Source organism: Paroedura picta, chromosome 2, assembly GCF_049243985.1.
Source record: "Paroedura picta isolate Pp20150507F chromosome 2, Ppicta_v3.0, whole genome shotgun sequence".
Taxonomy (NCBI): Eukaryota; Metazoa; Chordata; class Lepidosauria; order Squamata; family Gekkonidae; genus Paroedura; species Paroedura picta.
In genome coordinates this window covers 153,453,673-153,476,394 of record NC_135370.1, presented here as the reverse complement: position 1 = coordinate 153,476,394, position 22,722 = coordinate 153,453,673, and the positions used below count along the sequence as shown (strand labels likewise).

The following is a 22,722-nucleotide window of genomic DNA, read 5'->3' as shown; positions in this document are numbered from 1 at the left end:
GAGGCTGATCTGGGAGTGTTTTTGGTAAATACATTTGGTGTCAGTTTCCCATGAAGGAGGACAGAGGAGAAGGACAGCAAAGATGATGGCAGATGCTCCAGTGAGTGGGGGCATCCTGTAACTGTTACTTATAATAGTCTCCTTATGGGGGAATTAGCAATTCTAGGAAACTATGCTTTGCAAGAGGTAGAAACAAGCATAATACTCCACCAATGTTTACCAGGGGGTGGGGAGAGGATCTAGCTATAAATCTCAGGCAGAGGCAAACTTTGGAAATTAATAAAAAGGATCTTTTAATTAATAAAAAGGACCCGTAGCTCTTCCAGGAACACATTACACCACGCAGAGGCCAGGACTGAAAAGGCTTTGGCCCTGGTCGAGGCCAGACATGCTTCCCAGGGGCCGGGTATGACCAACAAATTTGCACCCTCAGAGCATAGCACTCTGTGGGGGGGGCATAGGGTGAAAGGCAGTCCCTCAAGTAGTGGGTCCCAGACCACGCAGGGCCTTAAAGGTAAGTATCAAAACCTTGATCCGAATTTGGGTAGCAACTGGCAACCAATGCAGTTGCCTCAACAAAGGCTGGAGATGGGCCCTCCAAGATGTCCCTGTTAGGACCCAGCAGCTGCATTTTGTATCAGCTGTAACTTCCGGATCAAGCTCAAGGGCAGGCCCATGTAGAGTAAGTTACAGAAATCTAGTCTGGAGGTGACCGTCACATGAATCACTGTGGCCAGATGTTCAGGGAACAGATAGGGTGCTAGTAGCTAAGCCTGGTGAAGATGGAGAAAGGCCTGACTGGCTACTTTCTTGACCTCCAGCGATAATGAGGCATCCAAGGTCACTCCCAGATTCCTGGCCTGGAATGTGATGACCAGTTGCGTCCTTGCCAAGGTGGGAAGGCGCGCTAGCGGACAGACACTGCTGGATATTGGCAAACTGATGGGGGTGGAAGAATATGGAGGATGTCAGTGGAGGGGAGTACATGAGCCCTGCTTACCATGCGCTTGCCTTGTAGGGATGTGTCCAGCTGTTCGTTTGAAGAAGCCAGGCCATAAATAGGATCCAGAGGACCAAAGTGCTGCTGCTCGACTACCTTCTTTCTTTTCTTCCTTCCTCTCTTGATTCCCTTTTTATTTCTTTGAAACAAATGCAGCAGGTAGTGGCTGCGACACTTGCAACAGCTTTGCCTCATTAACTAAGACGGTCTCCAAAATGGGCCTTTTTTTCATCAAATGGTGCTCCATAGAAATTTGTGAGGAAATCTCCTTCTGCTCCAAAATGGACCATGTGTCTGGATGCCTGTTCTAGATTTACTCAGCTGATATCACCACTTGGACTTCAATGTTTTTGTTGTTCATTAAAACACACTAATTATCATGTGGCAATATTTATGATTCAAAAGCAACAATAGGCAATAAACACTGATTTGCACCTACTGACCATATTTCTTTGATACATTTTGAATGTGATTTAAAAGGTGGAGAGCTTCTAGTCACACACTAGCGTATCACCTCAGTGATAAACTAGTGTGTGACTAGAATTTCTGTTTACTACAAACAGAATTTCTGTTTGCTACAAACAGAAATTCAACAGGTGCAGTTTTCCCCTGGCGTGAAAATACAGTGAAAAGCTAGCACTTTGGTTTTTGAGAATCGGTCTTTCACACAATAGTTACAGACAGCCCCAGTAACGGATAAAAAGAGATGCCAGGTTTCACTTCCACAGAGCCAGTTTCCAGAAAGAAGACTCATAGCAAATATTCCCCCCTCCTTCATTTTGTGTGTACATGTGTGTATCATCAAAAAAAATTCCACACGGAATAGTGCACATTACTACTGAGAACATATTGCAGTGTTCACAGTCTGCTAATCTCCCAAGCACCAGCTTTGACCCTAGACACAATAACAAGAGGTTTATTTTGTTCTAGTTTCTTAGTTACTGAAGTCCATCAGAGAGAAAGACTCAGATTCCCCTGTTACAAACAAAGGGGGCTGGGAGCATTTTAATATATTATGGCCAGGCATGAAATCCACAGTGGTTTAAGGAGACACATATTAGAAAGACATAAAAACAGTAACAAAAGCCTAACCCTATACATACTGACAGGACCTGAACCAGCAGGGTTTAACCAGGAAAGAGATCATTGGGGTTGTATGTGTTTGTCAACTCAACGAAATATTAACACAGTGTGTAGTAGTGGAGAAACAAAAGCAGCATGCTACTGAATGCCAGCTGCTGAGGAATCACAGTGGGGAAGGGCTACAGGGTTCACGCTCTACTTATGAGCTTTCTGGAAACATCTGTGTAGCCTTTGTAGGAAGTGGAATGCTAGACCAGATGGGTGCTGGACAGTCTGACTTAGCAGCCTTTCTTAGGGAATTGTCAACTCCTTCATGACTAAGGCTGGATCTATATTAGTGCTGTTAAGGGGAGAGACATTTGACCCAAATTCCCTTTTTAAAGATACAGTCAATGGTTCCTCTTATTCTCTTTTAAAAGAGGAATTTCTCACGTTTTGCTTTGATCTTACTTTAAAAAGAAACCAATCGACATTTTTAAAACTTTAACTCTTGGGGTCATTTTATAATACACATCGGAGAATGGTTATCTAGCTGGAGGACAGGAAAATTCAGGAAGTCACAGGTGACTTCTAAGTATCTACTAGGGTTACCAATCTCCAGGTGGTGGCCGGAGACCTCCTGCTGTTACACCTAATCTCCAGGTAACAGAGATCAGTTCCCTCAGAGAAAATGGCCACTTTGGAAGTTGGATTCTATGGCATTATGCCCTAAACCAGTGGTTCTCAACCGTCCTAATGCTGCAACCCTTTAATACAGTTCCTCATGTTGTGGTGACCCCCCAAGCATAAAACTATAAAAGTGTTCTTTCACAGAAATTAAACCAAAACTGACCAATGGCGTGAAGATCCATAGTTCATGATTGTATATAAATTGTTTTTTTTTTTCAGGGTTTCTAAGTTCACTTCTGCCTCTTGTCCCACCATGGGCACAATCTCGCTGTTTTCCATTGCAGATGAATGCTCTATCTTGATCTACCCCATAAGGCTGTTGTATGGATGAAATGGAAGAGAAGCAATGTCGGCCACTTTGGGATCCCCTTGGAGAGAATCATATAGAATCACAGAGTTGGAAGGGGCCATACAGGCCATCTAGTCCAACTCCCTGCTCAACGCAGGATTAGCCCTAAGCATCCTAAAGCATCCAAGAAAAGTGTGTATCCAACCTTTGCTTGAAGACTGCCAGTGAGGGGGAGCTCACCACCTCCTTAGGCAGCCTATTCCACTGCTGAACTACTCTGACTGTGAAAATTTTTTTCCTGATATCTAGCCTATATCGTTGTACTTGAAGTTTAAACCCATTACTGCGTGTCCTCTCCTCTGCAGCCAACAGAAACAGCATCCTGCCCTCCTCCAAGTGACAACCTTTCAAATACTTAGAGGGCTATCATGTCCCCTCTCAACCTCCTTTTCTCCAGGCTGAACATTCCCAAGTCCCTCAACCTATCTTCATAGGGCTTGGTCCCTTGGCCCCAGATCATCTTCGTCGCTCTCCTCTGTACCCTTTCAATTTTATCTACGTCCTTCTTGAAGTGAGGCCTCCAGAACTGTACACAGTACTCCAGGCCCTCCAGAACTGCACACAGTACTCCAGAAGGGTGGAGTACGAACCAAGTAAAACCAATGATTTGGAAGAACAAAATTTTAGTCCAGAGACACCTTTAAGACCAACAAAGATTTATTCAGCTTTCATTGCAGGCACCCTCCCTCAGACAGAATTGATTTGGAGACATCATTAAAGGAATGTGGGCCACTTTGGGTCCCCCTGGGAGAGAAGGTTGAGGGAGAAGCCAAGAAAACCCAAGTTTTGGGGGAGGCAACACAGTCAGGCCTGAGAGCAGGGCTTCTCATCGTGTCTGGGTTGTCAGCTTCCAAGTGAGGCACTAAACCCACACAAAACCATGAACTAGCGCCCGCTGCATTACAGCTTGCAATGGGCTTTACTTCTCGTCTTTAATAAATATTACAGAACCTTCGCCATTGTCAACTTGGCTTTTGCAGCTTCTCATGTCATTCAACTGACAGGTCCTTGACTGATCCTTGACTGATCCACCCCCAATTTTCCAGATATTTCCCAACCCAAAGGTGGCAACCCTAGTATCGACAGAGGGAACTTCTGAAATTTTGCAGACCACAATCATTCTCAAAATCAGCTAGCTCAGTTTAAAAGAAACGGAATAATACAGTGGCTTGGATTCTAAGCGGTCCATCTGCTCACATTGTGTTTTGTCTACTGCATGCAGTTCTAACATGAGATTCTGTTTAGCTCACTGAAAGACATTAGGCATCCAACCTGTGGCACCTTCCTTCAGGGGAAGAGACCACGCACGTTGGATGAAGGCTCTTTAGGCTGGAGAAAGGCATTTTGCTCAGCAGAGTGGCAGGAGGCATGTTATAGACAAACACAGCTCTTAGACTTAGGATGCATGCTGCTGGTCTACAGTGAGCGGAAGTCTCGAGCAGTGTGCTTCTCAAAGGAGACTGCTCCTTAGTCAAAAGGGCACAGCAGAAGCAGCGCTTAAAATCCAAGCTTCTATTATTTAAACTCATCGCAATATATCTGCAGTAGATAGATGTTGCTATTTCAGCTCACCCCTATTTCTCCAGCAATTATAGCCCACATAATGGCCTCACCGCAATCTTTCCAAGGCAATTATTTATAAGTACACATAAGTATCATCTAAACATTCGAATTCTTTTAATAAGATATACGTCTGCAGAGTTCCGAGCTTCACACATGGACACATTTCCTGTTTGGAGGTTGAAAGTGGGGGGTTTTTGTTTGTTTGTTTTTAAACCCTCAACAAAATGAACCCTTTATTCCTGGCAGAAGACCTGGTACAAACAAGTGTGCCAATTAAATCTCAGAAGAGTCAAACTTTGCTTTGGAAGCCACTCATAATCATTTGTCCTAAAAGAAGGGAGAGATTGCAGGATAATTGCATAATAGCGAATGATGTGCAGAGGAACCTGGAAAAAAGCAAAGCATGGATCCAGCCATTACTATGGCTACACAAAGGGTGCCACTTGGTATATAGATAGAACATACCGTTCTGCCCATGGGCAGTGGCCATGAGATCCTACTGGCACAGGGGGCCTCAGTTTGAACTTCAAATTTCAGTGAGCAAATGAGCACACCTCTGTTCTTTAGCTGTAGAGCCACTGTTCATGTGGAGACATTTAATATATACTGTGAGATTTTAATCTACATAGGTCTCCCCTGAATGTCAATTTGAAGACCCCCATTGGTACAGAAAGCTGCAACTTGGTTATTATTGGGAGTGAGATGGTACGTGCCTCCCTTCTGCAGTCACTCCACTGGTCACTCATCAGTTACCAGGCTCAGTTTAAGGCATGGGCTATCACATACAAAGCCCTTCACAACCTTGGTCCCTTATATTTGTAGGACTGCCTCTTCCTCTATGCTCTGCCACAATAGCTTCACTCATCATAGCCTTCTGCAGGTGCCAGCCAACAAATGGGCACAATCAACAACTGCTCATACATGTGCTTTCTCTGTTGTTGCCCCCACTTTATGAAATGGTCTGCCTGATGAGGTCAGGAAGGCTCCTATCCTTCTGACTTTCCACAGAAGTGCATAAAACTGATTTATGCAAGAGGTCTTTTTGCACAGGAAATACGACTCCACTGTAACAATATGGTTTAGGAAGAAGCTGTTTTACTATCTTCTGTAGGCTGTTGTCCCTCTTTAAGCCTCTTCTGTACAGTTACGCCTATTGGTACTCCTTTTGTGAGGCTCTTGGTCCTTAAGAATTCCCATACATGGTTTGATAGAGTACAAGCTTATCAAAAGAAAACAATAACAAAAACATAGGGAGTTAAGGTTGTTCTGAGGGAATTCTTGTCTCTTAAGAGATACTATAGAGCAGTGGTCCCCAACCTTTTATCACCGGGGACCGGTCAACGCTTGACAATTTTACTGAGGCCTCCGGGGGGGGGGTAGTCTTTTGCCAAGGGAAGTTGTCACTGCCTGAGACCCTGCTCCACTTGCTTTCCCAGCGACGCCCCTGATTTCCCGCCGCCCACTAAGGGGCGCTGCCAGCAGTGCCATACCGAGGGGAAGCCCCAGCCATGGCAGCCGACAGAGAGCACCAAAAGTGAGCTGGCGGCACTCGAGGCAACAGCTGGGAAAGAGGATGAGGAAGAGCCGCGGCCCGGTACCAACTGATCTACGGACTGGTACCGGTCCCTGGACCGGGGGTTGGGGACCACTGCTATAGAGTATTTCTCTATATAAATGATGAGAAGGAAAACTTACATAGGAACTGAAGGTGCTTCATTTTGGCTGTAAAAACTAATGATCACTCAGCATTTTGGGCAATTATTAACATCGGTACTAGAACAAATTCCCTTCTGTATTCATAAAGAAATCTGGGAGTCATATTTTTAAAACCATTTGCTACTCCATGTGAACTTCTTCTGAGGTATTTTAACCCTGACTGGACTGAGGTGACCCCTTCTCAAGCTGAAGGCTTGATCCACCACATCACGGAAAGCCCCTGTAGCGGACCTTATCTTATCTTGTTTATTTATTAGATTTCTAATAATAATAATACAGCTCAGGACGGTTTACGTACAACATTGCAGGGATAATACATGGAACAGTCTGAACATACAGCAGAGTCACAAAATAACACACCAGCAACAATCCGACAGTGGATCTAAATCAACAGACTTGTTGATTTATATGAATTATTACATGAATTATTCAACTTAAATGCATCTTGGTGGGGAGAGATTCAAGCTTGGCTGTTTTTCCAAATAAACATGCCTGGGGGCATCCTAAAATCTTGGAAGCACACAATAATAGTTCTGATCTTCATGAAGTGTCAGCATTTGGACACGAGCTGCTATCATCCAGTCAGTTTATTATCTTGCTTGGGCAAATTGTACTCTTCATACTTGCGAAATGCCTTAACTGATTGGCTTGAACAGAGTGATATTCTGGCCAGGAGAAGACAGGGTTCAGGGGGAGTAGTCCAACCCTAAGCCATTGTCTAAACCATTATCATCTAATAGAAAAATACACCAGTTTCCCAAATAGCATTCCTTATGTAGGATCTACTGATTTGGAATGGGCCTTTGACACCATCCCCAGAACAAGACTCTGGGAAAAGTGGGACAACACAATTGATAAAAAGCTGCTATTGCTCATGCAGCAACTTCATGCAGATCTTACAACTCAGGTACACTGCAGCTATGGTGGCAAGCTGACTGAGACATTTAACTTTAATAAAGAGGTTAGGCAGGGGTGGATTTTGGTCCCTTTCTTGTTCAGTCTATAGATGAGTGATCTTTCCACTTTCTTTAATGAGATTTGTCATCCATGCCCTTTGGCCAATGGCAATATTCCAGTTCTGCTTTATGCTGATGACACTGCTCTGCTCCCTCAAACAAGAGTTGGTCTGCAGAGATGATTATTTTTTTCCCTCTGAGAATTGTATTAAAGAAGTCATGAAAATAAACTATAAAAAAACTAAAGCAGCTGTTTTTCATATTTGGGTATCCTTTTCATATCTAATCTAAATGGAGGTCTCATCAGACAGAAGAAAAAGATAATGAAGAAGAAGGACGATGAAGAAGAAAGTTGGGTGATTTAAGGTGGGAGTAGGTATGCAGGCTCCTTTCTCTAGGTACAGAAACCATGAGAGAACTCACTCGTGCTTGGAAGGGGAGAGGGGGACAATGGAAGTGGCCAGTTTTCTAACTTGTGGCTGAGTGCATTATGGTAGGAGAGGAAAAGCCACAGACCCCCTCTGGAGCTCCTGTGAATTCCTGGGGGTCCATGGACCCCTGGTTGGGAATCCCTGGTTTGGACTGCTCATCAGGTCATCATAGAATCATAGAATTGGAAGGGATATCCAGTGTAATATAGTTCAGCCCCCTGCTGAATTCAGGAAAAAATGCAGAATGCATCATTGAGCAGTAAAGTCTACCTGACAATCCTGAAAGAAGACTCTTATAGGTCAATGTGGTTTACGACTGTCTTTGAGATAGTGTTGACACTTGGGCTTTCATGCAGCATTTGCTTTGGTAAGAAATCATGTAAAATCAATTTATCACTAACACGATGCCTTTAAAGCATGCTGCACCTGTTAATCACAATGTTTTTTTGTATTCCACCTTCAAAATCTGTTCCCTCCTATACCTATATGTTGCCTTCTCAAAGCCTGTTAAGAGCATTAATTCTGATCAGACTAAATGCTCACTCCTCAGCAGTTATGAAGGGTAATTCAAACATTTACCTTATTCAGAACGATTCTGGCCCTGGCCCTTAGGTAAGAAGAAGAGTTGGTTCTTATATGCTGCTTTTCTCTACCCGAAGGAGGCTCAAAGTGGCTTACATTCACCTTCCCTTTCCTCCCCCCACAACAGATACCCTATGAGGTGGGTTAGGCTGAGAGAGCCCTGATATTACTGTTTGGTCAGAACAGCTTTATCAGTGCTGTGGCGAGCCCAAGGTCACCCAGCTGATTGCATGTGGGGGAGCACACAATTGAACCTGGCATGCCAGATTAGAAGTCTGTACTCCTAACCAGAGAAAATCTAGAAGAGATAACAATGCCTTCTTAAATGAACAGTGCAAACAAATAGAAGAAAACAATAGAATGGGGAGGACCAGAGATCTTTTCAAGAAAACTGGAGATATAAAGAGAACGTTTCATGCAAAGATGGGTATGATAAGGGACCAAAATGGTAGGGACCTCACAGAAGCAGAAGAGATTTTTAAAAGGTGGCAAAATTATACAGAAAAACTATACAAGAGCGAGCTTAACATCCCTGATAACCACAATGGGGTAATTACTGACCTGGAGCCAGACATCCTGGAATGTGAAGTCAAATGGGCCTTAGGAAGTCTGAGCAACAATAGAGCTCGTGGTGGTGACAGCATTCCAGTAGAACTATTCAAAATCTTAAAAGACGATGCAATAAAAGTGCTACACTCAATATGCCAGCAAATTTGGAAAACTCAACAATGGCCACAGGATTGGAAAAGGTCAGTTTACATTCCAATCCCAAAGAAGGGCAATGCCAAAGAATGTTCAAACTACTGCACCATTGCACTCATTTCTCATGCTAGCAAAGTTATGCTTCCAGAAGTACAGGCAGGATTTCAAAGAGGCAGAGAAACTAGAGATCAAATTGCCAACATACCCTGGATCATGGAGAAAGCTAGGAATTTCCAGAAGAACATCTACTTCTGCTTCATTGACTATGCTAAAGCCTTTGATGGTGTGGAGCACAACACATTGTGGCAAGTTCTTGAAGAGATGGGAATACCAGAGCATCTTATTTCTCTCTTGAGAAACTTATATGCAGGTCAAGACGCAACAGTGAGAATTGAACATGGAATCACTGATTGGTTCAAAATTGAGAAAGGAGTTCGGCACAACTGTATACTGTCGCCTTGCCTATTTAACTTGTATGCGGAGCACATCATGAGAAAGGCGGGATTAGAGGAGTCACAAATTGGGATCAAGATTGCAGGGAGAAATATCAACAACCTCAGATATGCAGATGATACCACTCTAATGGTAGAAAGTGAAGAGTAACTAAAGAGCCTGTTGATGCGGGTGAAGGAGGAGAGTGCAAAAGTTGGCTTGAAACTCAACATCAAGAAAACAAAGATCATGGCAACCGGCCCTCTCAATTCCTGGCAAATAGATGGGGAAGAAATTGGGATAGTGACAGATTTTATTTTCCTGGGCTGCAAGATCACTGCAGATGGGGACTGCAGCAAAAAAATTAAAAGACACTTGCTCCTGGGAAGGAAAGCTATGACAAATCTAGACAGCAACCTAAAAAGCAGAGACGTCACTCTGCCAACTAAAGTGCATCTAGTCAAGGCTATGGTCTTCCCTGTTGCAATGTATGGCTGTGAAAGTTGGACCATAAGGAAGGCCGAATGTCAAAGAATTGAGGCTTTTGAACTCTGGTGCTGGAGAAGACTCTTGCGAGTCCCTTGGACTGCAAGGCGAACAAACCGGTCAGTCCTAGAGGAGATCAGCCCTGACTGCTCCTTACAAGGCCGGATCCTGAAGATGAAACTCAAATACTTTGGCCACCTCATGAGAAGGAAGGACTCCCTGGAGAAGAGCCTAATGCTGGGAGTGATCGAGGCCAAAAGAAGAAGGGGACGACAGAGAATAAGGTGGCTGGATGGAGTCACTGAAGCAGGGGAAGGGTAGAGGACAGGAAGGCCTGGAGGATTATTGTCCCTGGGGTCGGACATGACTTTGCACCTAACAAGTGCATTAGAATCAGACTTGGACAGTGTAATCCTATCAAGCTACCTTCAGTCTGAATCACACAAGAAGCTCTTAATTATAGGTGTTTCTCAATCACCAATTCTGATGTAGATTGGAATTATAAAGTAAAGGTAAAGGTATACCCTGTGCAAGCACCGAGTCATGTCTGACCCTTGGGGTGACGCCCTCTAGCGTTTTCTTGGCAGACTCAATACGGGGTGGTTTGCCAGTGCCTTCCCCAGTCATTACCATTTACCCCCCAGCAAGCCGGGTACTCATTTTACCGACCTCGGAAGGATGGAAGGCTGAGTCGACCTTGAGCCGGCTGCTGGGATTGAACTCCCAGCCTCATGGGCAAAGCTGTCAGACGGCTGCCTTACCACTCTGCGCCACAAGAGGCTCTTATGATTGGAATTATAAGAAAGAGCAAATTGTATTTTATTGTTAACTTCAACGGAGTTCTATTCTGTAACACATGAAGTACTCTAGATCAGGGGTAGTCAACCTGTTGTCCTCCAGATGCTCATGGACAAACACTGGCAAGGGCTCATGGGAATTGTAGTCCATGAACATCTGGAGGACCACAGGTTGACTAACCCTGCTCTAGATGACCATTACTGTCAATTTTTGTGTGTGCACAAGGCTGAATATGATTAACAACAGTGTTATCTCCCTGTTGCCAGACAAGAGAAAATCATTTACCATTCCAAATTATATTACACTCTACTATTCATTATGTTACCTTACAATCTATTATTCTAATCTATTATTCCAAATACAAAATAAAATAAAGAGGACATATGACACTAATGAGGAATTGGTGAGAATACAGATGTAAGGACTGAGTGAGGTTAGCATATGTACTGAGGTAAGAAACCAATACCCCTGTAAAGTTCTGGGGATTCAATTGTTTGGCAACTCAGCAATTTCAAAAGATAAAGTGCATTTCCCTCCATTCTTCAGCTTTATAGTAGCTTTTCAAACATTGTAGAAAACATCTATGATAAAACTCCAAGTCCTTCGCAAAAATTACTATGCAAAGTAATAAAAAAGCATTATTCTGCCCCTGGGTCTGATGAACAATATCTCCACAGAATCTGAATAGGAAAATAGAATCTGTGCTTTAAACCATAATGGTAGTCTAAAACTTTCACTAACCATATATAACAATGCAGAAAACATTGTTATATATTACCTATTTTTTGGGGTAGAGTGCCTTTCTGGCTGTACTTTCTTTTCTTTTTTTTTTGCCAAATGTATTGAGTATTGTCTCTACAACTTTGTTCTTTTAGGACACTGACTTTTACAAGATAGTAAACAATTTCCCCAAAGTACATCCTCTTAATGTTTCCTTTTTGGAAATAAAAAAGGACTTTGGGCATAAAAGACTGATTTTTGTAACAGGTGGTTTTGTTTGTTTTTTACCCCTGGCAATATACATACTAGGGATGTGTGCGTTAAGTGCCAATAAGCTGCTTTCAAGTTATGGTGACCCTATGAATTAATGACCTCCAATAAGATGTATTACGCATCATGGAAATCTCACAAAAAGACAGCCAAAAGCAACATCTTATTTTCTAATTCTTAACGTGGCACCATTTTCACAGAGCAAAACCCATCATGTTTTTTCTTTTCATTTTGGCATTGCAAATGCTTGCCAGTGCCAGCAGTGTTGTTGTTTTTTTCAGTGAGGCTTCTGAAACTAGCTTTACGACAACTTTTCTTATATTACATCACTGAGAACTGTCTTTTTTTGATGCATAAATGTTAGTGTGTTTTTGGTCTCCTCCCCTTTTTTTCCCTTGCAGTCCCTCATCTACCAATGGGAGCTTGAGCACCTGCTACTGATACTCTGCCTTTGTCAGAGATCACGTGAAAATGCCATTTGCCCTGGCAACTCAGCCAACTTTATTGATATGTAAATTCGTAGAACTTACCCTGTAGTATGTATTTCCTTCACAGCATTCCATGAATGCTCCTGAGACTACAAAGCTTTACCTCTGATCAGTGACCATTGGGGGGAGGGGAGCTCAAGGTGCCTGCTGCTGCTTTCTGCTTCCTCAGTGTCAGTGATCAGGTGAACATGCAATTTGATTCAGTCTTCCATTGCCCGTAATAGCCCGAGGACAGCCTGGGTGTTCCTCGTGGCTTTTTCTTAGGAAGTAAGGGTCTTTGTCTTAACTCTGGGTGGGTCTCTGGTAGCCAATTTAGAGTGATTTTCCCCAGAAATCAGTCCTTCATAGATTAATTTCCTCAGACCAAGGCTGTCTGTCTTCAAGATACCGGCTACAACTGAAATGCTAATTGCTCACAATGTTAGTTGGAATATGAATGACATTGCTTAGCAATGGAATTCCCTCCTTAAACTCTCATTCCCCCTCCCAAAGTTACCATAGAAACTTTTTAAGGTGCGTAATTGCTGGGGGGGGGGGGAGGAACAACACAGTATCACAGCTCTTGCATAAATGGAAATGTTTTAAAAATGTTTTTTTAAAGTATGATTTAACAGGGTTGGTGAACTGACTGCACTGAAAACTGATATGTGCATAATAGGCCTACGTCTTGCAAATGGAGGGTTGCGGCTTCCGTGATTGAGTCAATCCACCTCATGTAGAGTTTTCCTGCTGCCTTCAGTTTTCCTGATGCCTTCAATTTTTCATATTGTTATTGTCTTTTCAAGTGACACTTGCCTTCTCTCACAATGGGCCCAAAGCCTATAACCTTGGTTTAGTCATTTTAGCTTCTAGGCAGGGCTGGTTTAGAAGAAGAAGAAGAAGAGTTGGTTCTTATATGCTGCTTTTCTCTACCCGAAGGAGTCTCAAAGTGGCTTACATTTGCCTTCCCTTTCCTCTCCCCACAACAGACACCCTGTGGGGTGGGTGAGGCTGAGAGAGCCTTGATATCACTGCTCAGTCAGAACAGTTTTATCAGTGCCATGGCGAGCCCAAGGTCACCCAGCTGGTTGCATGTGGGGGAGTGCAGAATCGAACCTGGCATGCCAGATTAAAAATCCGCACTCCTAACTACTACACCAAACTGGTGTAGCACATGAATCCGTCTTCTGCACAATGGGTTAGGCTGTGATCACGGCTTGTTTGCACACAGATCTAATTTCCACTTTCACACTGAATCAGGCCTGGTCTGCGGTGGTCCCAATTCTGGCCTGACTCAGGCCCTCAGTCGCCTCACAACAACTGTGTGCGGGGGGCAACACTGGTGAGATAAAACAGCCCACTTTTTAATCCCCTTGTTTGTGTTGTAACTACTCACACTGGAAGGTGATTGGTGCTAGAAGATGATTGGGGAGTTTTTGCCATGTGACAGTGATTGGTGAATAAAACAACAGGAAGTTTTGACTTCCTGTCCTTTAGCTATCTCGTGCATACCCAAATCCTGGGGGCAAACAGGGGGTGGAGCAGGCTCCCCACGCAGTTGTCAGAAATGATTGGGAGAGCTGGCCTGCAGCAAAAAAAACTGGGTGAGTCCTCCATGTCCTAGACATCCAGATGGCCATTACCAGGCAGAAAGACAGGATACAAATTTAATTGCATATACTCACAAAGTCTGTGTGCTGTGTGGTAGGTTGGGGATGAAATGGATCTCTGTGCACGTGATCTTGAAGTGGTCCCAATCAGAGCAGTCACAAAGCGATGGACACACATCCATGCCTCTAGTTATCACTCCCATTTTGAGGAGCAGTAGCAGCTGAAGGAATTCTGGCAACCACAGCATCTTTCTGAGTCTACAGTTGCAGCTGCTTCATTTCTCTTTGTGATCCTTCCTCCTACAGGGACCAAAGGTAGCTTTTGAGGAGGGAACCCAGGAAAGCCCGTGTCTTTTCAGAAAATAATCTCTGTTTTGTGCCCTCTGAAGAGAAACATAAAAGTATAATAGTTAAAAGTGTAAAGACACTTAGTCCCATTCCAAGTAAACTCTATCATCCCAAGTGTTTCGTTCATCTTTATCTGCAGCAACATTAAGACTTTCTCCATAAACCTTTTTCCATACCAGAGGGATGCACAAAGCTCTGTAGATCATTGTACTTCACCTATACTCTCACTTTCCCCATCCATAATTCTCTTGTAAACTGATCCTCCAGAGACGCTGAATTGCACACCCACAGGACTGTCATATTTCCCAGCTGCATTCTTATTCTATTGCTACCCACAAACTAATTTCCCTTAAATATGGACACCTAGAAATAAAACCCTGGTGCAGTGTGGTGAAATGAACATGGGTTGGCTTGAGCTCTGCACATGATTTTTCATTACTTATTATTAATATGCATTTACATAACTATCACCTCTTAACGCAGTATTCAGTTATATTGACTACGTGCTAAGTCTTGAAAATAAGAGAAACAGTAACCTACAAACAGCACACAATTATCAAAACTATACATTAATGAGAAAGTTAGCAAATCATAGGCACATTAAGAAAAAGTAGACACGTCCTGGAATCAATGGAATCAATGTATTTAGTTCTATTACAGGGATCAGCACATAGCTACCAGAATAAATGTTTTCAAATGTGATGAATGAACAGAACAGCCCAACATAATTCCTAAGCATATTAAATGGGCAAAACATTGACATGACCATCCTAAACTGCTGCATTGTCCCACAACCCGATCCCCTAAGCAGTCAATCTTAGAGGCAAGTGCCCCTCGGGACAATCCCACCTATCCCTTTCCTATGGTCACCAACCTCCAGGGGGAGCCTGGAAATCGCCTGGAATTGCAGCTGATCTCCAGATAAAGACCAGTTCCTCTGGAGAAAACACCTGTGTGGGTAGGGGGACTGTAGTTATTATGGAGTGAGGTCCCTCTCCTTCCCAAACCTCACTTACCCGACTCCAATCTGCAAGCTCCAGGAATTTTCCAGTGCCAAATGGACTGCCCTACCTTCTCCTCACTTTACCCCATATCCCAGTTGACTTTACCATTATCTGTCATTTTTTATCAGACACCAGCTCAGATCCCCCTCTGCCAAGAAGCTGGTTGGCTCATCCTGGCCGAGTTGCTCCCTCTGTTTCTTACCTGCTGCACAATGATCTCAGGCAAAACAATAGGTAGGAAGGTAGGTAGGTAAGTAGATAGGTAGGTAGGGAAAATTAAATGGGGCAAGGGAGAACCACACAGGCTGTCCCGAGAGCCCCTCAAAAGTTAAATCTCGGGATAGTCACCTTAACAGATTCCCCGCCCCCGCTTTGTTCTGTTCATATTTTTGAGTAGCCATGCTGAGAGGCTTTAAAAACGGTGCGTTAGGAAGACATTCAACCGGTGCAGTCCACCCTGAGGAGGCAGTAAAACGCGCCCTGCTGCAAATTCAGCTGCTGCAGCGTTGGCCAGATGTCTTCACCTGCCTGCCGCCCCTGGTGCTAAAGCGCCCTGCCCTAGGGATGCCCCTGGCTCCCCATTTCCCGCCCGCACCTGTGGCAGCGACGCCGCTTCTCACCGGCGGGACTCAAAGTCCGGCGGGCGTCGCTGGCGGCTCAGCGGGCTCTTCCCCTGTGCGACGAGAAGCGGGTGCGAGGCTGCCAAGCTCCTTCTCCGAGCCTCTTCAGGCGGCACCATCCCGTTTGCTCGCGGCAAGGCGGCGCTGGGACATTTGCAAAAAGTCCGCTACTTCGAGCCTAGTCCCGCCCACCTCGGGCTCCGCAGCCGCCCACTGGCGGCTCTCGGCCGACATCCAGTGGCGACGGCCGAGAGTGGCCGAAGCCGCCGAGGGGAACGTGCGCGCGGCACCACCTGCCCAGAAGCGCCGCTGCCGGGAGTGTTGCTCGTAGGCTCTTCTAGGAGGGGAAGGCGTGGGCTGGAATCGGGGGGGGGGGGGGGGGGAGTAAACAAAACTCTCCGATGGGGTAGGGAGAGGGCCGGCTGAGTTCAGCTCCTGAGGTTTGCCATGAAAGGTGAACGGGGACCTCTGAGGGCAGTCACGAACTCAGGCTGCAAGCTATCTAAACAAGCTGAGGATGAGCATGTGCCGAAAGTTTCTTAGTTCTTCACCAATGAGCTCCCGGAACTCTGCTTCATTTTCAACCAAAATGGTCTTCTTCGGTGACTCATACACAAATATTATTCATTAAACAGCAAAAATGTATACATTATAAAGAATATGGTAAAGAATCTACGTTGGGAGAAATAACCTCGAATTGGTATTACTAGAGTAAAGAAAATCCAAGGTAGGCTGACATGTACTTGTGGAATTCATTCAGCTTTTAAGTTGTTACAAGTTGTTACAATGTGAAAATTTCCTTTTTTGTAAAAAAATTTTTTTACAGCAGGGGCAGTCAACCTGTGGTCCTCCAGATATCCATGGAATTGTAGTCCATGGACATCTGGAGGACCACAGGTTGACTACCCCTGCTTTACAGTATTCTTTATAATCGTCCTACTTTTAATTGAATATGCTAAAAATGCTCATGAATGAGAGCTGAGAATCTTAGTAGAAAAGTAAAAACGCCAGCAGATCACATATGCCATTTCAAATTAAAACTCTCCTTTGCCCCATATATTATTGAATCGCTCACTGCTCCTGGATTCAGAGCCTGAAGATTAGACACCAAAGAAAATGCCTGTTTGTTCATTTGAATCATGCTGAAGCCACTGGAGATCCACACATGAATAAAGGCTTAAGGGTCAGACCCAGCTTTTTAAAATGTATGTTTATTTATTTAGATAATTATATTTTGCTTTTCTACTTATTGGAACCCAAAATTGCTAACAGCATCATTCTCCCCCTCGTGCATTTTATGTTCACAATAACCCTATGAAGTAGGTTAGGCACACACACACACAAACACACACACACACACAGAGGCTTCCATGCTGGAGTGAGGATTTGAACCTGGTCTTCCAGATCCTAGTCCATCCAGCCCGCTGTACCATGCTGGCTTTCTACATTCTGTTATGTGACAGCAGAGACAGGATTATTCCCCCTCTGCATCTATTGCCCCAGGACAGAACTCAAAAGTCTATAACAGCAGCTACGTAACTTAATGCCGATGCAAATCTACATCAACCAAAAGGGTTCGGAGGTATATCTGTGTTATGTGTCATGCAGATTGCTGCATGTTAAGAACCTGAAGGTTGAGTTACAAGGAAAAGGCAGGTATGTACTGCTATACTGTATATATAATTTCACAATATCACCCAAACAGTCTTCCTTAGTGGTCAAGTTATTTTGAAATGCACTATACATCAAATTTTAGGGCTTGCTGAGTAGTAAAGAAAGTCTGTATGGTGGTGCTCCAACTAATCTATGTACTATAAAAAATGTCTGGTTTGGAGCCCACAGATTAAAATATAATTCCAAATTCCATGTGTACTTGTAAAATGATATACAGTATACAACTGTGATTTTATCAGTGTTTTGAATTTTTAGCTTGTGTACTTTATTGTAATAAATATTTGCTTTTTTAAATGATCCTTGTAGCTCAACCTTTGGGTTCCTCCTAATTTGTCTAGTTTGGTTGGGTTTTGTTTCCCTTTTTGGTCTTACACAGATGGCTGCACTCATACAAGTAGAAATGTGTGCAAGTCAATGATTCTGAGAAACTTTGTAAGAAATGTTCCCCTGATTCCAAAAGAGGCGTAAGAATGCAATTCGGATCATAGAAGATCTTACACTTACTTTTGTGGGGTTCATATTTCACCACAAATATGTGCTTTTAATTGCCATTTTTAAAGTTCCATAGCATTAGTTTAAATACTTCTGCCTCCCCTCCCCAAGCAAATAACTTTTATTATTATCATATGTCAGCTATACCACCGCAGCACCTTTTCATAAATGCTGTGCTAAGAACAGGTTGATTTATAATCCTGATCTAAGCTGTACTTGTGGTGAAACCCAAGATGTTGAGCAGTTTATCCTGAAAGCCTGAGATCTGAGATGGAAAGAAAATGTGCTCAGACTGTTGCTGCTTACAACTTTGCAGGGCAAAGGGGTTTGTTTTGCCTTGTGCAGGATTGGAAGAGGAACTGCTCTTTCCCACTTAAGCAAAGTAGATCTACGCAGATAACATATGAATCCCGGAGCCTCGATGCAACAACAGGAAACGGCTTTGACCTCTGTGCCCTGTTGTTGCACCTCTAGAGCAGGGGTAGTCACACTGCGGTCCTCCAGATGTCCATGGACTACAATTCCCATGAAACCCTGCCAGCAAATGATGGCAGGGGTTCATGGGAATTGTAGTCCATGGACATCTGGAGGGCTGCAGTGTGACTACCCCTGTTCTAGAGGAACTGGTTGGCTACTGTGATCTTTTCTGCAACAGGAATCCAGCACAGCGCAGTGCTCATCTGGTTTCAGGGCTAATTTCCGCTTTCAGATGATGTCAGTGGCAGTCTGGCGTGATACAGGCCCTCATTTGCCCCGCAGCAAGGGAATGCAGACGCTGGACTAGATTGACCTGATGATGATCTGGGGCCAAGGGACCAAACCCTATGAAGATAGGTTGAGGGACTTGGGAATGTTCAGCCTGGAGAAAAGGAGGTTGAGAGGGGACATGATAGCCCTCTTTAAGTATTTGAAAGGTTGTCACTTGGAGGAGGGCAGGATGCTGTTCCCTTTGGCTGCAGAGGAAAGGACACGCAGTAATGGGTTTAAACTACAAGTACAATGATATAGGATATCAGGAAAAAAAATTTCACAGTCAGAGTAGTTCAGCAGTGGAATAGGAGGTGGTGAGCTCCCCCTCACTGGCAGTCTTCAAGAAAAGGCTGGATACACACTTTTCTTGGATGCTTTAGGATGCTTTGGACTGATCCTGCGTTCAGCAGGGGGATGGACTAGTTGGCCTGCATGGCCCCTGCCAACTCTATGATTCTATGACCTCTTGGGCATCCAACTCTTCTTCTGCCTCATACTCTTTCTATGCTCCAGTCTGAAGAAAAGTACACCATAGGCCACCTGTAAAAAAACACTTGGATAATTGAGAACATTGTCATTCTGGATGGCTAGGTCTATAGCAGCAACATTAAACACAAGTTGAGGATATATGCATTTGCTGTAGTGAGCTCTGACTCCTGAAAACTTATGGTGGAATAAATCTGTTAGACTTTTAAGTGCCACTGGACTGTAGAGAACATCATCATGACACAAGGATGTTTTCCCCTCTCAGTTACTAGGGTGGGTGCAGTTCCATGAAATATAGTTATTTATTTGATTTTTATACCGTCTATCCTGGTAGGCTGGCTCTGGGCAGTGAACAGCATAGTACATACATATGCAGAAGGTAAAAAAAAAGAATTAGTTTGAGTTTAAGATGGCAAGGCATCATTTTAAATATGTGTATTCTGGTGTTCATTTGATGCACCACAGCAGTGATTCCGAACTTGGCACCCACAGGCACAACTCATGTGGCTTCTAATACACATTTCTGTCTTCCCAAATGCAAGAAACCAATTATGGCTTTGCTATTGGAGCAAACAGTTCTTCTGGAAAACCAATGAGGCACTGCCTTCTGTCTGCAAGGGAACACCTGCTTGGAGAGAGCTGCCTCCATCACAGTAGGATTGCCTGAATCCTCGCAGCATTTTAAATTGCCTGCAGTCCCCAGATAGCAGCTGTTCTATGGTAGTGCCCATCACCTGTTCTCAACTTTCCAGAAGTGTCCACAGGTTGCACAGGTTGGGCATGCCTACACATTATTTTATTTAGTTAGCAAAATTTATATCTGGCCTTTTTGTTCTCATCAGGACTGCCAAGGTAGCTAGCAGATTAACAACATTACAAAAAGACATCTTAAAACCAAACAGAACACATCATTCATACAATTAAAGCTAAGTAAAAAATACACCTATGATTCAATAAAATATACATACATAAAAGCAACAATTAAAAACAGGCAGGATGGAGATATCACTGGAGGAACACCTGCTGGTGGAACATGGCCACAAAAGGGGACAGCAAAATCTCCCTGGGGATACAGTTCCACAAACAGGAATGCCCTCTCCAGGGCTGCCACCCAACTTAGAAGGCAGGGGCACTCAGAGCAGTATCCTTCAGGTAACCTGATACCAAATCATGTGGGGCTTTAATGGCCAGTGACAGTGCATTGAATTGTGCCCCGAAATAGATTGGGAGCCAGTGTATGTGGGCCAAGACTGGAGCGATATTTATTTATTTATTTATATTTTTTATTTATTATATTTATAAACCACCCCCCCCAGAGGCTCAGGGTGGTTTACATAAAAATGTATAAACAATACATGAAGCAGTCCATAACATATAAATAACCGAACAATACCAATAATTGATAATTGCAACAGTGCAAACAATGAACAGTGCAAACAGGTCCAGAGCGCATTGATGGAGTTCTGGGAGGGAGGGAGCAGGGGCCCTTCAGACATTGTTGGTTAAGCCTGATCTCAACTAAATGCCTGGCGGAAGAGCTCCTTTTTGCAGGCCCTGCAGAACTGTTTTAGCTCCATTAGGGCCCTGATCTCCTCCGGGAGCTCATTCCACCAGGTGGGGGCCAGGACCGAAAAGGCCCTAGCCCTGGTCGAGGCCAGGTGGGCATCTTTAGGGCCAGGGACCGTTAGCCGGTTGGTGGAGGTGGAGCGTAGAGCTCTTTGAGGGGCATAGGCAGGGAGGTGGTCCCTCAGGTACACTGGGCCCTCAACGCTTATGGCCTTGAAGGTAATTACCAGAACCTTCAGTCTGATCTGGAATTCAACTGGCAACCACTGCAGTTGGTGGAGAATGGGCCAGATGTGGGACCTCCATGATGTTGCTGTGAGGATCCTGGCCGCTGCATTTTGGACCAGTTGTAGTATCCGGGTCAAGGCTAAGGGCAGGCCTGCATACAGCGAGTTACAGAAGTCCAGTCTAGTGGTGATTGTTGCATGGATTACTGTGGCTAGGTGTTCTGGGGCCAGAGAGGGCACTAGTAGCTTGGCTTGTTGGAGATGGTAAAATGCCAGCCGTGCTACCTTTGCAACCTGGGCTTCCATTGTGAGGGAAGCATCCAGAATCACACCCAGATTCCTGGTGGAGTGAGCCATAGAGAGCTGTACCCCATCCAGGGTGGGAAGACGCGTTTCCTCACATGGCCCCTTCCTACCCAGGCACAGGACCTCCATCTTTGAAGGATTAACCTTCAGATGACTGCTTGAGCCATCTCGTCACTGCTTCCAGGCAGCTGGCTAATGCTTCTGGGGCAGAGTCAGGGCGGCCATCCATCAGGAGACAGAACTGGGTGTCATCTGCATATTGATGACAATGCAGCCCAAACTTCCGTACCAGTTATGCGAGAGGGTGCATGAAGATGTTGAATAGGATAGGAGAGAGGATGGCACCTTGTGGGACTCTGCAAGTAAGTTTTCGGTGGTTTGATGTTCCCTCTCCTATTGCAACCCTCTGTTTGTGATCCCGGAGGAAGGAGATCAGCCATTGAAGGGCTGTCCCTCATATTCCAGCATCGATGTGGCTCCTTAAAATCCTACTCCAGTCAATATTATGGTTGCCGTATTCTATACTATGTCAAGAAAGAGTTGGTTTTTATACCCTGCTTTTCACTACCCAAAGGAATCTCAATGTGAATTACAATAGCCTTCCCTTCCCCTCCCCACAACAGGCACAATGTGAGGTAGGTGGGGTTGACAGAGCTCTGACAGAACTGCTTTGCCAGGACACCGCTCTCACATTGCCATATAGATTAACCTGGGATGTACATTTGGATTCATATATGATCTGGACCATTTAAACTATGAGAGAGGATTCGGGAGAAGGGTAGTTGAAGGGTCTGTGTCTCAAGCCAACTCACTCCCTTTCCCCATCCTGCAACTCAGAGGCAACTCCACTTGCAGGTAAGGAATAGTGGTTACAGAGCAGACTCTTGTCTTGCCCAGGTAGTCTAAGGCAGTGGTCCTCAACCCCCGGTCCGGTGACCGGTACTGGTCCGTAAATCAGTCGGTACTGGGCCACGGATCCTCCTTGTCCTCCTCCATGGCTGCTGCCTTGGGGGCTGCCCTGCCACTCTGCTGCCGGCTCACCTTTGGTGCCCTCCAGCGGCCGCCATGGCTGGGGCTCCCCCTCGGTGTGGCACTGAGCAGCAGCTGCTGGCAGCGGGAAGTCAGGGGCGCCAGCAGGAAAGCAAGTGGAGCAGGGGCTCAGGCGGTGATGGTGATGTCCCTTGGCAAAAGACTACCCCCCCGGGCCTCAGTAAAATTGTCAAGCGTTGACCGGTCCCCGGTGATAAAAAGGTTGGGGACCACTGGTCTAAGGTGTAGCTTAGCAGGAGGATCCAGATGACAGCCATATTTGAGGACTTGGCTGTCACCCGTCAAAGACTATTCTTGCCTGGTGGTCTCTAGGACCTGTTTGGTCTCAAACAGCACAACCCCCTCAAGCTCTTTACTTTGCAAAG

The 22,722-nt window shown here is 44.7% G+C and overlaps 1 protein-coding gene across 3 annotated transcripts in view; it reads right to left on the bottom strand.

The window, feature by feature from the left end:
* The window catches only part of TSHR (thyroid stimulating hormone receptor), a 72,432-nt gene extending 56,338 nt beyond the window's left edge, over nucleotides 1-16,094 (bottom strand). Inside the window, exons 1-2 of one of the 3 annotated variants that reach the window (XM_077323401.1) lie at nucleotides 15,782-16,094; nucleotides 13,910-14,217 (exon numbers count right to left, since the gene is read on the bottom strand). In XM_077323401.1, coding sequence (XP_077179516.1) covers nucleotides 13,910-14,082 — 173 coding nt within the window. In that variant the 5' untranslated portion in view covers nucleotides 14,083-14,217; nucleotides 15,782-16,094. The remainder of the gene's footprint in view (nucleotides 1-13,909; nucleotides 14,218-15,781) is intronic. The other 2 variants (XM_077323400.1, XM_077323402.1) reach the window with 2 other exon arrangements.
* Between the last annotated feature and the right edge of the window lie 6,628 nt (nucleotides 16,095-22,722).